At 37.6% G+C, this 21,503-nt stretch overlaps 1 protein-coding gene across 3 annotated transcripts in view; it reads right to left on the reverse strand.

The window, feature by feature from the left end:
- brinp2 (BMP/retinoic acid inducible neural specific 2) overlaps positions 1 to 21,503 on the reverse strand; it is a 178,212-nt gene that overhangs the window by 63,822 nt on the left and 92,887 nt on the right. For all 3 annotated transcript variants that reach the window (XM_088429912.1, XM_088429913.1, XM_088429914.1), the window contains one exon: positions 8,092 to 8,282. In XM_088429912.1, the coding sequence (XP_088286038.1) occupies positions 8,092 to 8,282 (191 nt within the window). The remainder of the gene's footprint in view (positions 1 to 8,091; positions 8,283 to 21,503) is intronic.

Below are 21,503 nucleotides of genomic sequence, written 5' to 3' on the forward strand. Positions count from 1 at the left end.
TCAAGCTCTTTGACGATGACATGGATTAAATGGGTCCATTTCAAAAACTTCGAAATGTTTACATTTTTAAAAAAATATTTGAAACTGGTTGGATTGATTGCTTTATTGAAGTCATAAAATAAATTAACAATTTCATATGAAATTAAAAAAAAAATGAACCCTGCAGTGAGGCCTAGGACCCCCAAGGGTCTGTGGACCCCACTTTGGGAACCACTGATTTAGGGGAAAAACATTTTTTTGATGTTTGGATAAAAGACAGCAAATCATATACATCTTTTATATTATATGATTTTCATATATTTGTGCATGTTCTGTACAATATATTATTCAGTCATATGTATTAGTGACCTTATTTTTACATAACTTCTAATTTTCAATTTGACTCCAAAGAATTCCTTATCCTTCCAAATCCTGCTTTCAACATTTCATACTCAGCTTTCAGCATTTACATGCAATTTCTGACAAAATTGCACAAGTCTGGTTTCAAGTGATGATGTAGACATGGACAAGTTGTCCTAGGAGCTGTATGAATCCACTCGGCAACATTATTTGGAAACTGTATGAGAGGATGACCACAACCCCATGTCGCAAATAAACAGAAATGAGTTAAGAAAACAAGCCAACGACTACAATAATTATGGGGAAGCCAGCAGTCATCTAAAATCCTTGTTGTTTATACTCAACTAATCCTGTTTGTGGGACAATCGGATATATAGTATGTGCCTATACGACATAACATTGCTTTTATAACGTAAGTGCACGCTGGAAAAACTGTTGTGGAAGAAATTAGCACCAATTACTGTATTACCGTGCGCTGAAATGGAGGGCTGAAATAATGTTTGCCTGGGATTTCATACAGTTCCATCCAATTCAGGCCTTGGATCATTTGGAAGCTTCAAATTCGCATTGCTGAGTAGACAAGCCATCACGATAGTTTTTGTTGCTATTTTAAAAATGTTTATATAAGCAGAAAATGTCTCTCCACAGTCTACATTTTTGCCTATATTACTCTGGCACCGTTTTGCCTCCGGTGTGAAAATGCTTTTCAAACATGCTATTTAAAGAAACAGAGCAGGCAGTGCAAGTATGTCTCAGGTAAGGGAAATGCCATGTGCTAAATTCATCGCTTCAACACTTCAATTCATTTACCGTCATTCTCACAGTAATGGTCCAGGTTTTTTTTCCTCATTTTCAACTCCCATATTAGGGAGTGTCAACTTTAACCCGCATAACTCAAAACAGATCAATTTTTTCCCACATATCTGGGTTTGAATAACATTAACTCAGATGTGAAATAGGTACTATCAAGTCATTTACCAGGCTTCTTTGAAAGACAAGTTACAAATATATATTCAATCCTTTTTTTTTATTCATATCAAAGGTTAAAAAGTCTGGAATTTTACTTTCTCTGTGTTTTGACAATGTGTAAACATAGTGGACCCAGAATTTAGGACATCCCTGCCTTACATTTAGTTCACCTTACGATGCGGACGGCAACGTACTCGGGGCAACGCGTTCATACGTCACTGCACGTGTCACTGCCTACATCACTACAATGCTGGTCCGCTATTGGTCAGCGTTATGAGTCACTAAGATGCACACTGTCAGCAAACTGGGTCACAAAGATGACTGCTTAAAGACTTTGTTTTGTGTGAAAGTGCTTTCAACATTGAATTTATTGTGCATCTAAGTGCTTAATTTAAACAAATTGGTTAATCATGGGTCCCAAGATTGCTGGTGATGTTAAAGAAAGAAGTAAGAATTACGATGGAAATGAAGCTGGAGATAATCAAGAAATACAAAGAAGACTAAACTAGCTAGGCTAACCTCACTAGGGAATGTGGCTATAACAAGCTCATCACGTCACTTCAAAGGTAAATAAATCCGTAATATATATTTTTTTTATCTATTATGTTATTCAATTGTATACATGTACATTATATATAAGTAGCACTTACTATACTATTTTGAGACCAATTTTTAACATGTATATACAATTTTGATGTTTTGAACTTGGGGTTTTAGATGCATTAGCTAACTAACATATTTGGATTGCCCGCCATACGGCAAATTCGCGTTATGATCCCAATTGCGGAACGGAAGAGCTTTTGCACAGAATGTTGAAAAATACAATTAACGTCAAGCACCGCCTTATTGTCAACGAGTCTGTGTACAAGTTGACCTCTCGTATAAGTTGACCCCCTCTTTTCTACTTCAATTTCAGTGAATTTTACAAAACCGTGAGTACATGTATATCCCTGACTTTAGTGGTTACACAAATCATAGCTGTCCAATTAAAACATGTTGTGTGTTATTATTTTAATGCCAAGCATTATCGAAAAAGGAAACCTCTAGAGGGCGAGTAAATTTAGCATTTTCTCTACTCTTACAAAGCCAACAGAATATTGTCTGTAAATATGAGCGCTATAATATGAAAAACAATTGTTCCATTCCTTACTTTGAATTGCATCTAGGTAATATCAGTATTGTGAGGGTGGAAACACTACCATCCAATAGTGACAGTTATCACTGCTTAGTTGGCTTGTATTAGGTAAGCATTAGTCAAAGGTGTCATCTACCCAACATAAAAAAAGACGACAATTTTAATGTAATGTTTATTATAGATTTTACTATTTTAAAAGAATATAATTCTTGTCCATGGCACTGAAAAGAGTTAAAATGACGAAGTTTTAGACGCATATCTTCTTCATACATCGAATAACATACTATTATGGGGGAACGTGGTGGTGTGCCACAAACAAGACAAGGGCGACACGATGTGAGCACGTGTAAACATTAAAGCTTAAACTAAGGTTGCAACAATAAAATGATTTGAAATTTCAACGCTTTGAAAAGTATAAACATCATTATCACTATCTGACACCACAAATACCTCCTCCTTCAATATAACCTCAGATAAATCCTTATCTTTCTCCTTGTCATCCGTTCAAACATCCTCATTACTCTTCCATCCTTGGACCCGTCCAATTTGTTTGAAATGGAGGTCTTCGGAGATGATTTGCTGATCATCTTATTTGGGGCAATCTTTTCCCAAACGACGAATGTTGTGAGATCAGAGCGTGGAAGGTTGCCCTCCCCCAACTGCTGACATCCATGCTCAATCATGTTGAATCGCACGCCCAAGGGCTGAAGGAAACAAGTCAAGCCGTCTTTTACTTTTCAAAATCTATCAAAGTCCGCCGGATACATCCATGCAGCCTCATTGTGGACAACAAAAAGGCAATGAGGCGATGCTTGATGAAAGTGCATTTGATTTTTTGAATGCATACTTTATGAAATGAGAGATACTGTATTTATCATTTTAAAGAGACAATGTGTAAGATTTAGACTGTTGTTCATTACGGACAGCAGGAGGTGCTAGAGGTGCTGCATTTACCATTGTCTTAAGTTATAACAGACATGGCAGCCTTCGGAGAAATGCCCCCCCCCCATGTAATATGATTTAATGATAACTAGTCCTACTATTATATGTATTTAAAACATACTCTTGGTTGTGAAGAAGAAACACATTTATCTGCAAGTTTTTTTAAACGTATAATCATTTAATTTATTCCTTTTTAGTGAAAAAGAGTCTAAATCTTTCACATGGTCCCTTGTAAATGACATAATACTTATTTTTCATGCAAATTAATGTTATTCAAAATACCCACGGATATGTGGAAAAAAACGTCTGTTTTGAGTTATGTGAGTACAGGTATAGGTTATCTGACAGCAATTTGAAATCAGTTTTGCTATGTTCTTCCTTTGTCTTAGTTTGATCATTATTTAACGTTTGAAGTGCAGTAAACAAACTATCATGAAGTGAAAGAGGATGAACAGCTCCTTGTCATGAGGACTCAAATCATAACATACACAGACGCTTGTCACTGAGGAGTATGTAATCAGGAAACACTTTTTTTTTTTTTTTGGGGGGGGGGGGTGAGATCTGTCAAAAGATGATGTCGCTTCCAGGCAAAACATAATAAAAGGGCCACAATTCCCAGATGACTGTTTGTCCTTCCTTCTCCCAGCTAATGGCTGTGCTCTAATACCGAAATTAATGTTTAAAATCAAACTCAAAGGCTCATGTTTGAAATAATTGGAAATGAATGTGGTTTTGCCAATGGGCAGCGCAGTTGATGAAAGCGGGTCTAATGGAACTGTCATGTTTCTGTTTGCTCTGTGCCTAGGCAGTGTTCAATTGTGCCACGAGGGAGCGGGGTCACCAGCCCTGCGCACCTGTTCCCCATCACCCATCAGGGTCTTTTTAAGGCTGGTCGCTACAGGAGAGCGACGCTGGGTTATTCCTTCGCCATACCCCCTGCGCCCAGTGAACTCTCGCGTCCCTCTCGCTTGTGATCTTTTGGTTGGTACTTTTCTCTAGTTGTATTTTTGCTCGCTTAATGTTTTTTGTTGTTACTTTGTTCCTAGTTGTTCTCCTGTAGCCTCCGCCCCCTCGTTGCCTTACTTCTCAGTTGGACTGATTCCACCTAGACGTTCTTGTTTCTCCCTTATTTCGTACTTTGTGAGTTTTGGTTGTACTTTCCCGTTCCCTTTTTTAGACACCCTTGTTTTCCACGCTAGACGTGCGCTTTCTGTTATAATGAACTCTTTGAACTCTACCCCTCGGTTGTAGGTCGTATCCTGTTCGGGCTCGGGGTCACCCATGACAGGAAGAGTAGATTTCATCAGTTAATTTAATCAGTCCTTGTGGTCGTGACCCCCTGTTGCACATCACCGTTGGTAACAGTTTACCTAACAAGTAACTGTTAAAGGATTAACCTGTCATTTACTTGTGAGCATGAAAATATAAACATGGTCGAAATAGGCAGCAAGCATTCATAGTGTTACGGCCCTGGCTGTCAAATTGTGTAAATCAGGGGTCCCCGATCATGTTATTGATTTCTCACAATAATTAAGAAACAGCTGTCGTAAATATGTTAATTGAGTGTAATATGTACTGTATATGCCATGTACTGTGTGTATAATCGTTAGTAAAATTCTTAGAAAATTACAGCGTTCTATCACTTGCAAACTATTTGCATACTACTATTTGCGGGCTACTCATGTTTGTGACCCCTGCTGGATGGCCTGGATTGGTGAATAGCAGAACAACAGGACTTAACTGAATGGTCACTGCTAATCACTGGCAGTTCCACCACCACCACCACCAGGAACTGTGAACCGGTCAATGTTTTTGAGAGCAGCAGCTCAAGCATCACTCTCAGCCATAACTTGTGGGGTTTTTTGTCGTTTTTTTTTTTTTTTTTCATTTTCCCTTTGAGTCTGTGTTTTGAAAGTGCACTCCATTGTTAGTGTTTTATTTATTTTTTATTAATTAGATCGAGTCCTTTGTTTGCTTGCCAGCCTTTTTGCTGTTGCCATTTATTTTTGACTCAAATTTCTCTAAATTGTAAATACTGTTTTTGTAAATACCAATTTTGTATTTACTACACAATGCCAGCCTTTTTGCTGTTGCCATTTAATTTTGACTCAAATTTCTCCAAATTGTAAATACTGGTTTTGTAAATACCAATTTTGTATTTACTACCTTGGAGCCTGAGAGTGATCTTCCCTTTTTCCTTTTGTGTTACAAACCTCCCCCCAAGACCAGTCCTTCTCAAATAGGATTAGAAACTTTGAAGCACTTGGGTATTTTTTTCTGTTTTAAATCAACCTATAACCTGTATATGCCATGCTGTAGAATAGTAGTTAACAGATGTTGAAAGTTGATTTATATTGTGTTTTACTTTTGTTAATGTTAAAGGGTGCAATTTTAGGTACATCTACATAATTTTTATAAATAAACTAATATTCAGCGCGAAAAGTGCGTGGGGCACGAAAGCAAAACACAATGCACCCAGGAATGACTTGGTTGACTTGGTTAAAAAGGAATGGTGTTGTGTACGACTGCTCTTCTGTCACTTTGCGATTTCTTTCCCACTGAGACCCCCCGGCATCAATGCCATTCGCAAAGTAACCTAATTTGCAGCAGCTCCACCTGCAAGTAAGCTCCATATTAAGGAAGTTAAGAATGTTGTCCAGCGCCATTGGATAGTCTACTTTAAACAACACCTTATGATCTTTTGGTATGAAAGGTAGAGAAGAACAACACGTCGTGTCAGCCATTAGTGTTAGGCGATGACGTCAATATATTGTAAAACAAAGTAACACAAAACACGTCTTGCAAGATGATTTTCAGTTTCCAATATATCACGTATCGTTTTCAAAATGCTTTATTTTCTTTTTTTTTAAAAATCAATCCAGTGGTGTGGCTTTCGTATCAAGATTTTTGTCATATTATGAATCGTGCTTTACATGTAAATCATTCTAAGCGCTGCAAAAACACCACATTTTAATGTTACAATACATTAAATTACAAGTGAGGTGATATTTCAAAACAAAAGTGGGGGCAGAGGAGGGCAAACAGCAGAAAAAGAAAACTTTATGATATGGAGAGAGCGTTTCCTTCGTTTCTCTTGTCACTGTGCTTCCGCACAGTGTTCAAGTCATCCGTAGTAATCTCATGTATGTGTTCCCCGAGAAGAGCAATAAAATCCAATCAGCCATATTAAAAAGCAGTAGAAACTCGTGTTGTGTTTAATTCAAATGGGCATTTTGAGATTTCAAGTTTTGTAAAATGTCGTTTTGTTTATTTTACATTCTAGGTAATTTACTTAATATGAAGAAAAAAATGTGTAGAGAGGCAACTTTAACTCAAGCTTTCATTGTATTTGATAGGTTATAACAAAAGGTTTCTCCTAGGTTTTTCTCATATTTTTGAGTGATCCGTTTTACGGTTGAAGAGCAAAAATGGTAGAGAACGAAGAGCATGAAGTATAAGAGGCACATGGGGCAAAGTTCTACCTCTGTATTCCTGACACATCAGTGATATCTGAAAGAATATTCTCAACTACTGGGGACATATTTACATAGTCAAGGGCATGCCAGAAATAGTAAAATGTGGACATGCTGCATGTTTTTTTTTTTTTTTTTTAAGAATGTTTAATGTATACTTATAGATGCCGATGCTGTGTGGCTTCTGAAAAATGTGTCTATTATAATAATTTCCTTCTTTTTTGTTTATTAATTGTTTATAAATACAACATAGATTTTTTTTTAACATACATGGTCCAATATATCACAATATGTATCGCAATATGCCTTTGCTGTATCACAATATATCGCAATACACTTTTAAGTCACAATGCCCAGCTCTATCAGCTGTGCTGGTAAAAGAAAGTGAGCTGCCTAACTGGTGGAGCTGCTGCAAATAAAATCTACTGTTGAAATTTACATATAAATATAAATACATAAAAACAAACACATTTATGATGTAGGTCGGAAATGAATAGTTCCTCCTTGAAAGACCAGCAACTACCACTGGATGTCATTAATGTTTGAATAAATACTTGTTTACAAAGTATTTGCATGGGACCTCTGTATTGGGAAAAAAAAAAAAAAACCCTGTCTAGTGAAATAGTACTATATATGAATGTTTTGAAAACGGCATCCCTTGTAAATCTCTGCCTTGTAAATCGTATCAAGCTGTTGCTTGAAAGATACAAAAAAAAGTCTAGACTTTTTCATAGCTTTTATATACCAAGCAATGAAGTTATGTTATACTAAGTGTTGACCAGGGTCTGCAGTGTCAATATCACAAGGATGCCACTCTGAAGGTATAATGCAGGTCTCCGCCTTGATTTGTGAGGTGTCTGAAATCAATACTGCAGGCAATTCTGTTTTGTGAGTTACTTCAATCCTCTCGGAGGGGGGAAGAGGGTAAAAAGAAATCCAATAAAGTGAGACATATGGTTAGGAACGGGTCAATTTTATCCCTCTTTCTCTCTGCCCAGCTCTTGCAGCAAGTAATGCTCATTTAGAGGAAGGACAATTCAACAGTAACACGGTCTAAGTGTTGTGATTAGATGCTGCTAGGTGTCAGATGAATTTTTATTTCAGACTTGGCCATTCCCACAAAGCATTGTTTCGCGGCTCCTACTACAGACTTGATATTCATTAAAAAGTGAAATGGCAATTTAACACTTGAAAAATAATTAACACTTTATAACCAAAGTATCAAAGTCTCACCTCCTAAGGTAGCAGACACAAGGAAGTGGGTTCCATACTTCTTGATGAGGTTTTCGTTGATTTGCTGCAAGGTTGGCCGTCGCCCCAGTAATCGCAGGTTGCGTAGAAACTCAGGAGCTAAGGGCAATGGAGCTTTCAAGAAGTCTCTCTTCTCGGTAGCAAGGCTGTTTACCTTCCAGTGGCTGAATTCCCTAACAAGCAAAATAAATATAAAAGTAAATACACACTCAGGTAAACTCTTTCAAGTTCCCTTCCCACTTTCACTAATTCGCAAGCCTTTTTGTGTGTGTGTGTGAGTTAAAGACAGAGCAGCTTTAGGCAACCAGTAGGGTTGTGCACTGAGAAACTGCAATTGAGTGTAACCAAGACTCGAGTCCAGTCAGTTTTCAGGGGTTAGTGATCTTGCCCGGGCGAGCAGGTTGATTCGGCCAGAATGTAACTAGCTGCGAATCAGGACCCGAAGGGAGAATCGGCTCCCATATTTTCTCTGAGTAATATTAAGTTTTTTTGTTTTTTTTTATTTCTCATTTCCAACCACCATATTAGGGTCGACATATAACCGCAAAACTCAACACAGACCGATTTTTCCACATACCTGTGTTTGAATAACATTAATTAAAACATTAAAAAGGTAATATGTCATTTATAAGGCTTAAAGTTATTTGATAGACCTCAAATTTGATATAGCATGCATCCGTGTCAGAGCGTTTGCACAGAACATCGTAAAAATTCACTTTCATCAAGCAACACCTTATTGCCTCTTTGTTGTCAACAACAAGGCTTCATGGATAATTTTTTCGTCAGACTTGGACACATTGTGAAAGGGAAAAGACGGCTTCAGTTGTTCTCTTCAGCCCATATGCTTGAACAAGCCGGCATGGATGTCGGCGGGTGGGGGAGAAACAGCAAAGGGCGACCTTCCACGCTCTAATCTCACAACAGTCATCACTTGGGTAAAGAACATCCCAAGTAAGAAGATCAGCAAATCATCGCCAACAACCTCCACTTCAAACAAATGGAATGGGTCTATAGATGATGACTACCTATGGAAGAGTAACGAGAATGTTTGACGAGGGGATAGGAGAGGATGTCTGGGAGTTAAATGGGACGAGCTATTTGGCGTGTCAGTGATGATGACTTTGAGGGCTATAGATAAATTCACATTCAACAGTGTCAAAAAATAAAGCATTGATACTTTAAATCATTTTATTGTTGAAATAAGAGTTTCCGTATTTGCGTCTAAACATGCCTACATTACCTCACACTTGTCTCGTTTCCACCCCCCACCCCCATAGCTGCAACAGTATGTTATGTCATGTACGATAAAGAAATGCATCTAAAATTGCCATAATGTCGCCATTTTAACAACACACACCATGTGTTTTACTTGGACAGCCATGATCTATGAAACCACTAAAGTCGAGTAGACTTAGAATCATGTTTTTGTGAAATTTACCCAAATTGAAGTAAACCATGGAGGGTCGACTCATACGCAAGGTTTACTTGTATTTGGAAAAATACGGTAGTGTTAAACAAGTCAACACACAAATGCACACAGTCTATCCAACTAATATTTTTATGGCAAACACAGCTGCAGCATATAACCATTTGTACTCTATCAGGGGTGTCAGACTCATTTCCCATCGTGGGCCACGTACGGCCTAGGGAGAAGTCAAGTGGACCGGACCATTAAAATTATACCATACTCTGCTATAAATAACCAAAATATCATGTCTTTCCTTTGTTTTGGTGTAAAGAAGCACAAGAACATTAGGAAAATATTGAAATTTAATGAACTATCCTTTTACAAAACATTTCATGAAACACCTCATATTACCTTAGACAAATGTGCAATTTACTTTTATCATTCACAAATATGCATTGCAACTGATCCCACTGATTGCACAAAGGCACAAAACTTTAATTGGTACTGAAAAATATAGTAATGCACTTTAAGATTAAATGAGACTTTTAAAGAAAGGAATTTTTAAACCACTTACACATGCACATATAAAATCTAAATGTAATCCCTGCAAACTAAGGCGAGTGATTTTAAATGTGTAATGAAGAAAGTGTTCGCCTGTCCTGTAAATCTGTAAACTTCATACATGAAACATACATACACATACAATACATACTGAAAATGTATGGAGTTGTATGAACAGTAGAATTCCATCACACAACTTTTGTTTTGAAGCTGCTGACTAACATTAAAGTGCACATTTTTTAAACCACAGTAAGGATTCATCTTCACAGAGCTGTATTCTTTCAATGCAAACAGTATCTAAGGCAGCATTTTAAAGGTGTTAGTCTAGTCTGGACTTGTATTTGTTCCTGAAAAGTCACCGTCGGAATATGGCTTCGATGCGAATGCTATTTCGCTAGCAATTAGGTAGCTGGCTTTTACCGCTGCTTCACTGACTTCTCGGCTCTGGATGAAAGTTGACTGCTGTTTCCTCAGACCCGCCAGCAATTCATTAATCTTATCTCTTCTCAGTTGTCCTTGCAAGTCGTCATATTTTTCGCTGTGATGAGTCTCGTAGTGGCGTCAAATATTATATTCCTTCAATACCGAAACTTGTTGCAAACACACCAAGCACAAAGGTTTTCCGTGCATCTCTGTAAACAAATAGGACGTGGTCCATTTTTCTTTGAAAATTCTACACTCCTTATCTACTTTTCTCCGTTTGGATAACGACATTTTGGCTAATGAGGGTGTAGCAGAGAGGTGAGACCAAGGTATTAACAACGTCGTAACAAGCAGCAGATGGCGCATTGATACCGTCTGCTGTTTTCAGTCTGTCTCAGTAGCCGCATCGGCTTGTCTTCTACTCTGATGGAAAGAGTGCGCTCCTTAGCGGATAATCCATGAATTGCAGCGAATTAAAAATATTAATTCCATGTCTTTTATGCATTTTTTCCACTTTCAAATTATCCTGCGGGCCTGATCGAACCTCCTTGGGGGCCGGTTCCGGCCCGCGGGCCGTATGTTTGACACCACTGCTCTATATGGTTATATAGATTAGATTGATTCAATGACTACATTTTCTTGTGTGTCCTTCAAATTCACATTTGCCCTTCATGATTTTTTTTCTCCCTGAAGGATAAAAATGAAATTAGCTCATTCATCAGAGGCTAAAATTGTATTTTAAGTAGCTCATAGCTCACAAACAATAAAAAAAAAAAAAACTAATGACATTTAAGAACAGTTAAGTTAATAAGACTTGGTTAAAAATTACTTTGCCTCTTTTTTTCCTTTATTAAAGAATCGAAATGGACAATCATTTTGAACTGGAATCAGCCAAAATCAAGCGATACCCAAACCTAGCAACCACATAAAGAAAAAAAAGTCAGATTCAGCACCTGACTAAAACACTGTGTCTTTTTACCAACGTCTTAAGTTGTACAAACACGCCATAGACCAACTGACTGATATGATTTTTGAAAGTGGCATTGCAAAGTACACTTTTCCGAAGTGAGCAACATAATCGTATAATGATGTCCTTATCTTACACTTTTTTTTTTGTTGTATATCCGTTTTGCCAGAATGGGTCAGGCATGACGGTTAAAATATCGCATGATGCCTGATGTTGAGCGATTACGTATTTTCATAGTGTAATGTAAAACTAATCAAATGTATTGATCGCTCCTCAACGTCATTATTTGTGACTTTAACTATCGATGGCATGCATGTTTAGCATATTTGGGGTTTCATCAGGATTTGTATGAGTTTGCACACATTTTCGCAAACAGTTTTAGTTACAGGGTTGTTGTTTTTTTTTTTTTTCGTTACATCCATTGGATGGATTTATTGCCCTGTTTTATATGTAGATTTTTTTTTTTTTAATTTTGGTATTTTCCTTGTTTTGATTTATGCCGCACATATTAAATGCAACACAAGTATAGACTAGTCTAGACTCTTTTTACGACTATCAAATTGTTACTGTAACTCATGCCAAAGTGCATTGGCATTGTGTTTTTGAAATAAGCAGGTCAAGGTGTTGAGGTTTTCTAAAAACAATTCGAAATGTGGACTCGTCAGACCACGGTACACTTTTCTGGTTTGCGTCAGTCCATCTCAGATGAATGTGGCCCCAGAGAAGCCAGTGTTGATGGTTCTGTTGATATTCTGTATAGCTGTTGATGGACTGTGCGCTTTATGTGGTAGCATAAGGAGAGATGTATCTGAAAACTGTGAACTGACAAAGGTTTTCTGAAGGCTTCCTCAAGATCCTTCACGCAAAGATGTAACAAATGATATGATTCCTCGTTTTAATCATTCATGACTGGCCGACAATAAAAATAGTCATTAATTGTAGCCCTATCAGTCATTAGCCATCACTTGCCTCACTAAGCATTGGTTTCCGATTAAAACTTAATCCAGGGGGAATGGCAGCCAGCGGTTGAACACTGATTAACTTGAGTTGATTTTGACTGATGTGTTTGCTAGGCTTCTCCACAGTGACTGAGCTTTGGCAAGGAGTCTGAATGGCGATGGGCAGAAATCAAACATGAGCTGCGCATCATTTTCTTCACTCCTCACATTTCTTTCCATGAGTTAACAGTAAGAGCAGCGGCTGACTATTTGGCTAATGATGATAGATGATGTTAATTAAAGTGGTTTAGCGCAGCCGTTATTGCACCTGCAGCCCTGGCATTTACTTTAGCTGAAACGGTTGAAATGTAGTTTCCACAAAAAAAAAGTAACTGTTGACTATGCAAAGTTGTTCCATGGAGGTTTTTGGTGGCACTGTGCTCTAAGATATCACCTGGACATTATTAGATGTCTGAGAAAGGCAGAGCCTGTCAGATGGCTCTCACGGTGAATATAACAATCAGTTTATAGCAGTGCAGCTGTTAGGAATGGGAAATTTAGAAGTCTTTTTTTCTAATCTTGTGTAAGTCATTTGCATATAGGGTTGAGCACCGACAATCAAAAATCACGCGAACCAGGGACCTTAATTCCACTTCTCTCTGACCCAAATTGAAGTTTTCAATTAGCCGTATCAAGGTTATTTCAAAATTACAATTGGCTTCAATTAAGCATATTTATTTATGTTTGACACTTTTGCTATTATTTCAAAACTTTAGGAAATGTGTTGTCAATGGGGGCCATCCCACTCCAGATCCAGGTGCAGTACAATAGGTGTGCATTACAGTATATCTTTCTAGCACAAGCCTATTTGTTCCAAGCAGTGGGTTACTATGTGTGCTTTGTGAGTTGAAAGTGAGCAGACTAGAAAATGTATAAAAAGTGTATTCACCTAATATAGGTCCCGTTTTTCATATTGATAATAATTGACCCAATTCCTCCAGGTGGCAATTTCTGGAGCTGAGGGTTGCTTGTGTGCATCACCTTCAAGTCAAAGCATGACAATTGTGCTCTGCTGCACACAATCAATCCTCCATAGTAATGAGCCTTGATACAGAAGAGATGTTTTCTAAATGCCACATTCAAAGTTTATAGGTTCAAAGGAAATTTAACTCCACAGGGGATACTGAAACTTAAAAATTAAATAGTGCCATATTCAAAGCATTTAGGCTAGCGGTGTCAACCATATGGCCCAAGGGACGGATCCGGCTCTCGGGGATGTTTAATCTTGCCCGCTAGAGGATTCTGTGAAGCACTGAACAAAAATTAATGGTACCCAACCCATTAGTCCACTGTCTAGAATACTGTAATACCCCTGTGTATGTTAAAGGATTCATTTACTCAGTCGTGGGTCTGTGACATCACTTCTTTTATTGAAAGAAAAATGGTTAACATGTATATCCTCCCAAGCTGCTGTCAGCCACAACTCCGCCTTTGCTTGATAACAACCGACTAAGTCCTCATCTGCAGCTTTCCTCATGCCTAACAACAAACTACAATATGCAAAAATGCAATGACCAGCACTGCAAATTACAAAATCAGAAAAAGGGTTAACAAATACCTCGTTTCAAGCTGCTGTCAGACACCACTCAGCCTAGTGCTCAATAGCGGTTCAGTTCTCCTTTGCAAGCTTCCTCATGTTTAACAACGAAAATAGTATGTCCAAGAACATTTTCGAACTTTACTTCAAAGTGTCTGTCAAAAATTCAACATTTAACTTGATGTTAAAATTGTAGGTAGTTTGTTTTCTCCACATTTTATATTTTCTGAATGCATATCTTATGCCGTGCCAATTGTATTATTTCCACAATGTCTTGATTATCTTTTATACGTTTTAGATAAATCCTCTATGAATTGAGCCCAAAAAAGCAAAGCATTACATTCAGAAATGTTTTTAAAAATGTATGTACAAAAACATCTTAAATGACTCGTTGCTATGCTATCTCTCCAATCTGCCACACTGTCTTAATTTTAGTGGATAAATTAAGTATGCCTTATGTATATATGCAGTATCTATTAGCTATGTTAAGAGTGAGACTGTGGCGAAACTGTCTGAAACTGTATGCGTGACAGAATGTAATGTGTCCTATTTCAATGCAAAACTACATTTGGTGTTTTGTGAGTGTGCATGTTTTGTATCAAATTGTCAAACTGATCAACTTATTATAACTGATCAACTAATTGACCAATTGGCTTCTTCGGCATTGCTGGTTTGAAAATTTCTCTCTCTCTCTCTCTCTCTCTCTCTCTCTCTCTCTCTCTATATATATATATATATATATATATATATATATATATATATATATATATATATATATATATATATATATATATATTATATAAAATTTTGAAATATACACTAACTATCTTTGCGTGTTATGTTTGCAGCTTTCCAGTCATGCATTTTCAGGAAGGCATGGATGTGTGTGCATTTTTTATTATTCATAACTCTTTCTGCAACAGAGAAATTACTTATTGATGTGCAGAGGTATTATCATATCACAGGTCAGAAAAGTTTCCAAAGTTTTAATAGATTGTCTGCTTGAAGAATTCACACAGAATTAAATTGTTTTCGCAAACTGCAGGTAAGATTCTTGATTTTACAATATGAATAATGAGCGCTATTTATTTCTACTTATTGGAGGGATTTTCATCTCCTTTTCCAGTTTTCTTCATCTTCACTTTTCTGTTTTTAATTTCTTTGAATTATCTGAAGTCAGGCTGCAAGAGTAAACAGTACATTTACTTTTAAAAAGGCTATTTGGTCAAGTGAATTTACTTTGAATAATTGTTTAAATTTAAATTTTAGACTAGGCCCAAGTATAGACAACATCTCTGAGAACTCCTACCTGTCAGATGTGCCTAAAAAACCAAGGAGATTTCCAGGAGGCATCCCAAATTTGGTGCCCGTCACGTTATACTGTATGTGCCCTTTCAATGCGGAAGAACAGCAGCTCAACTCTACCTCCCTCTAAAATCACCAGGCATCTCAAATCTTTCTTGAAGAGAGAACCCAGACACTTTCTGCACATGCTCATTTCAGCTATTTGCATCGGACTCTTGTTTAATTTTACGTATTTTTTTTTCTTCTATTTAAAACCGAGCGTGCGACTGTAGTTGTGGGAGAGAATCTATTGACCGGTACATCGAGAGTGAGGCCTTAGCGTGACAGGCCATTGAAGTGTCTGCATAAGCAGGCAGCTCTCTACATATATATTTAAGTATTGAGGTGTCACCATCGCTACAATATACTTCATAAACTGTGTTAGGCTGTGGCACGGGAGAGTCTAGGCCGCTTCAAAACACAGATATGTAATTTTAGCATGTGCGAAAGCCTGTCCAAGTGGATAATACCATTAAACTGGCGTGCATAGACGGCTGCCTTGCACCATAAGAAATTGCAAACTCTTACTCTCCTACACACTCTTCACTATTTAGAAAGATGCCCTTCAGTGCTGAAACAGCGTTTGATTTCATGTCAATCTGTCTTGGTCAGTATCAACTATAACTGATGTATACTGAGTAGACTAATGGCTACTGTATCTATCCATGTGTACACAAACCTGACCTCTGTATTTGACCCAAGTTAGTAGCATTCACTGAAGCAGGGAGCTTCTTAAGTGCCCAGGGTCTTCAACCTCCCCAGGTTACAAGTGATGATCTTAAACATGTGTCTACTGCTAAATGAGAATCATTTCAACTCAATTAGATTTATACAGCACTTGAAAATAGCCATTGTTGTGTGCAAATAAATCATGTCTACTTACTGTATAATTTCATTCTGACTTGGGCAACAGATATATTTAAATTGCTTTTGTTTCTTTTTTTTTTTATCTTGAATGAGTTAAACCAATAAAATGAAAAATAAAATGTTTTGTACTTGGGAGTAAAATCTGTCATGTGATGGGAAAATAAATATAAAGTAACTCAGTAAAACAAAACAAATAAATATGTTTAAATATAAAGTAAAAATAGGAAAAAAACAAGCCAAACAAAACAATAGAACAATGTGGTGTCTCATATTGAGTCAAAGACCAAAGAATAAATGTGATGAAATGAGATTTAAAGTTGGACAAAGAGGGGGCTTGTCTGACATTTAATAGGTCATTTCAAAAGGAAGGGTCAGCAACAGAAAAGGCTCAATCCCCTCTGAGAATCTGCCGAGTCTTTAGCACCTCCAGAAGCATCTGGTCTGCAGACCAGAGACCATGGACAGGTGTATGGGAGTGGAGGGGCTCAGAAAACTAGTCGGGAGAGACCGTTCAATAATTTGAAAACGAAAGAAAGTATCATTGAAAGTTTCACTGATATCAACTCATAAATGCAGAGGGAACCAGTAAAGGTAGGCCAAAATTGGTGTTGTGAGCGCCAGCTAGAAATCCGGTTGGGCAGCGAGAATCTTGAATTACTGTATTTCTCCATTTACAAGTTGTTGTTTTTTTTCTTTTCGGGGAGTTAAATGGGAGGGGTTATTTGGCATGTCAGATAGTGATGGTGACTTTTAGGGCTTTTCGACAAAGCCAAGACTACCTCTCGGCGTAACAAAGAGGTGCTATGGCATACATGCACGGAGCCCTTTCTGCAGTTTTCTCCAAGCAACAGAAACCACTCTGAAGTGTCGTGGTGGCAGTCCACCTTTTGCGAGGTCGATGATCTTGCCCTGCCTGGCCGAGCAGTTTGCCTCGTCCAGCAACCGGCATAACTTCTGTGCATCTGAACTCAAAGTAAGCCTCAATGAAGAACGTTTAACAAGTGTAAACTGGAACTAAACCTCAAGCCACTTTACAGAACCCAACATGTCACTCAGTTCACTTGGTAATGCCTCTGTGTAGTTTTTGTACTTTTCTCTTGAAAGTTGACCGCTCCGATGTACAATTGCACAGCAATAACTCCCACAAATACTTTTCCGAGCTCAACAGGCCTGACAATTAATGCTCCAAAAGACCTGCCCACCAAACATGCCTTACAGAAGACACGCGAATCGAGCCTCAAACTAATGCCTACATGAATGCAGTAGTAATTTATAACAAAAACAGTGAGCCAACACACAAATATACATTACTAATTTACTTCATACCATACACAGCTACAGCATACCTACAGAGATATTGGGTTACAACAGTAACATACAGTACATACAGTAGACTGCCTAACGTGGATAATTACATTTCCTTGCTTGCCAAACAGAATCTGCCAAACATCAATCAGGAAAAAACAAAACAAAAAGAAAAACAACAACAAAAAATGCACTTTGTTGTTTAGTACATTGATAACTGACCATTGTCTCTAAACCATGGTTCAAGGAGTAACTTCAAAATAAAAGTGTCCCAAGGCTGTTCACGTCATACACTTCTTGCTTTGGTACAGTTAACTGAAATGGAGAGGATTGGGAGGCAGCACATTCTGCCCATGTACTGTACTCTTCATATCTGGAAACTAAAATTGAGATATTGATATCTAATTTTTCTACAATCAATTCATTTTAAATTGATATCACATTATCAATACAGAAAAAGATCAGACTAGATGTCAATGTTTAGTGTGTGTAATATTATCTTACTGTATACAAGCCACATGAATCCGACTGTTCATGTTCATGTTCTTTTGGACGTTCACATAAGCAGACCACCTCAGAATCCAAGAACAACAGCATGCAGCTGCCCACACTGAATTGATAATAAAACTGAGCTTTTCCATTACTTTTTAAAAGGACATGCAATCTCTATAAAGAGGAGTGTAAAAATGACAATGGCTGGAATGTTGTTTTCAAATCCTAAACTGCATTATGTTTTTCTTTTGATTTTGGTACTGATTCCTTAAAATCCAAGTTGGTTTCTTGGAACCGTTGAATTTCATAGGTAAAATGCACAAGTGCTTTGTTGTATTTAGTGGACAACAACATGAAGGGATAATTTAATGTGCAGCAATGAAATTGGGAGCAAAGACCCACCCAACTGCTTCAGTAGATTAAAGTGTGGTTTGGAAACAAAGTCGACATCAATACAATGTTTATGCAGTTGCCATATTGACATTATTGATAAATTGTGTCCTAAATGTTTAATGAGGAGAGCACCACTTTGCTGTAATGAGACCACAATCGAGTCAGTCTCAATTAGTTTATTGCTGGAAAAAACATGACAGCGTGGTTTTAAACAGTCACGGACTGAAACCCTTACACACTGATGAAAAGAACAAAATTCTACATCTCAATCACACTTGGCTGTTTGACTGTCTTGGCTCAAGGTGAGTGACCATTTTTCCTGTCATTGCTCCCAGACCTTGGAACAAGCTCCCAAAAGACCTCAGGAATGTCTCCACGCTGCCCAGTGTTAAATCTATCCATCCATTTTCAAAACTGCTCATCCTCATTAGGGTCTCTGTTGAGCTTGTGTCTACACCGGATGATATCGGAAGAGTGGCCTGAAACTCCCTATACACGTTCCTCCAGTAAGTGTTAGCAGTTACTGGTTGTAAGATATTATTTAACTAATAATCATTTTTGCATTTGTATGGCTAAGCAATGTTCAGCCTCTACTAACTTTTAAAATCACAGTTTGTAAACACAGTTCTCTGTACATAAAGCCTGCTTGATAAATCAAAAGATTTTACATAATGTAGCACATAGGTTGGCAAAGTTAGCAAGCTAGTGACACTGTATTACTTTAAGCTTATAATTGCTCAATATACTGTCAACAGTCTTCCTGTTGGCATGAAAACCGTTCAAACTCCAGTTCTCGAGGGCCAGTATCCTGCATGTTTTCGAACGGGCTCTCTCAACCATACATGATTCAAATTATGACAATAATTTTCATGCTCCTGCAGAGCTTGATAATAAGTGAATCATTTCACTTAGATGTGTTGGGGAGAGAAAACATGCAGGATACAGCACCCCGAGGACTAGACTTTGAAATGTATGCACTAAAGCAGAGGTCCCCTACCTCCAAGACCCAGTACCAGTCCATGGATCAACCGGTACCGGGCCGCATGGACCGCACCCAAAATAATGTTTTGGAACTGATTTAGGTTATCTTTTAACAGTTATACATCTGTGCTTTATATGTGCTTTGTTTGCCTTGATCTTTGGTTTGGCACCACCTCTGGTCACTGTTGATTTTACATATTGTAGTGAGGAAGGATGGTGCAGCTTACATTTAGAGTAGTCACTGTCAGTGACACACGTTGTTGGGTCTCTGTGAAATCTGACCTACGAGTGTCTGTAATTTATACTTTCTTTGTAAAAATATTGTCATTTATGAGAATGTGCCCAAAAACGTGTTTGTTTGTTGATCTGACGTGTGACTGTGGATAACATGTTAGCTAATGTTAGTTTTTATCTCCAGCATGTTGTTTAGTGCTGCCTTGTATACGTTTAATATTTGGAATATGTTAGTACATGTGAAGGTTTGCATTAATAAGTTTATTTGCAACTAATTAACATTTTCTATTGAAATTAATTGCATTTGTAATTCATTTATGATTGATTTAATCAATGTTTTGTGTACATTTTGTAAGATATACAATTCTTACACATGGGACTCCCGCCCTCCTGGTCCATGATGAAAATCTCAAGCGCTGACTGGTCCGTGGTGATAAAAACGTTGGGGACCCTGCACTAAAGCATTGTGTGGCTTTTGTGCAGCACTAACTGGTAAAACTGGAGCAGAAACATAACATCCAACTCACAAATTGCGATTGCTTCTCGGTGCACCGATGGTATTTGTAGGTACTTAGATGAGTAATTGTTATTTGGCATAAAACTTGCCCGACTCAAAAGCATCCCTGATGAACAACGTCTACCTCACGTGTTCATGTGGCGCTCCTCATTGTAATGCATTACACGAAGGGAACATAACCGGACATTTTAAAAGCTTTAGCTCCCGTCCCAGTGAGGTGCAAATGTTTGCGTGTGTTGGTGAAACTAGTAAATGTGAGTTGAAGTTGATTTAAGATTTCAAATGTTTGGCAAACGATCTCTAACAATTCCCCAATACTTTAAATGGTCTCATAACAACTTGTATTTTAAATTATTATGGACAATAAAAAATGAACAACCTTATTGTTATATTGAAATTATATTCATTGCATTTACATTGTTGTAATACTGTAATTCCACAAATATAAAACACTCCCCGACCCCCAAAAAAAAAAAATAACACCAAAAGCATGGGTGCGTCCTATAGCTAAATGATACCTTAAAATTGAGATTTGCTTTATTCGACACCATTCGAGGAAGCTTGATGTGTCAGCCACATAAGCAGAGTGTTGACGCTTAGTATTTTTATGTTGTCTATATTCTTACTTAAAATAATTACCGTAACGGTTGAAAGTCAGGTGACTGTTAGCAACCAGTTCCTGTTGCATCTTACAGCAGCTCGTGTTAGGTGAGGTTGTTATGGCATTATTTTCAATAAAAGGAGCGAGCAGGTTGAACCTACGCCCAAGTACATCCTTGGTCCCATACAGGAATATTAGTAAAATGGAGAGGATCATGTAAAAGTTATGATGTCTCCAACTGATTCAATTACGAGTGTTTCGGTTAGAGAACATGAAAAGGTATTCCATTTGACTTGTTTATTAATTGCGGTCTTTTGGCATATGCACAATAACAAACTTGAATCAATAAACATAGATGCTGTGAAATGTCAAGTATTTATGGTAAAATGAAGTTGAGCCACTTGGGAGGAGAAGGAATAACAACTGCTTGGAGCGCCTTCAATGACTGCCGAGGTTTTCACTGAGGTATCTAATACACACTTAACACAAGAACATGTAAAGCGTTTAGGAAGTTGAGATTTATTCTGTTTTGCTATAATGTTGACATTGTTGCCAACGTGTTGGTGTGTTTTATACATGGTAACATAGAAAATACCATTTTGTCCACACTATAAAGCACACCCAAAAGCCTTTTTTTTTTTTTTTTTTTAAAGCTGATGGTGCTCCTTATATATGGATTAATATTGAGATTGGGATTCATAGATGGGGAATGAATTAATAAAGTAAGCTCTACCTGTTTCTTTTGTGTGTTTATAGTTGAACAAGG

The sequence above is a fragment of the Hippichthys cyanospilos genome, chromosome 12, assembly GCF_059441005.1.
Source record: "Hippichthys cyanospilos isolate Australia breed blue-spotted pipefish chromosome 12, RoL_Hcya_1.0, whole genome shotgun sequence".
NCBI lineage: Eukaryota > Metazoa > Chordata > Actinopteri > Syngnathiformes > Syngnathidae > Hippichthys > Hippichthys cyanospilos.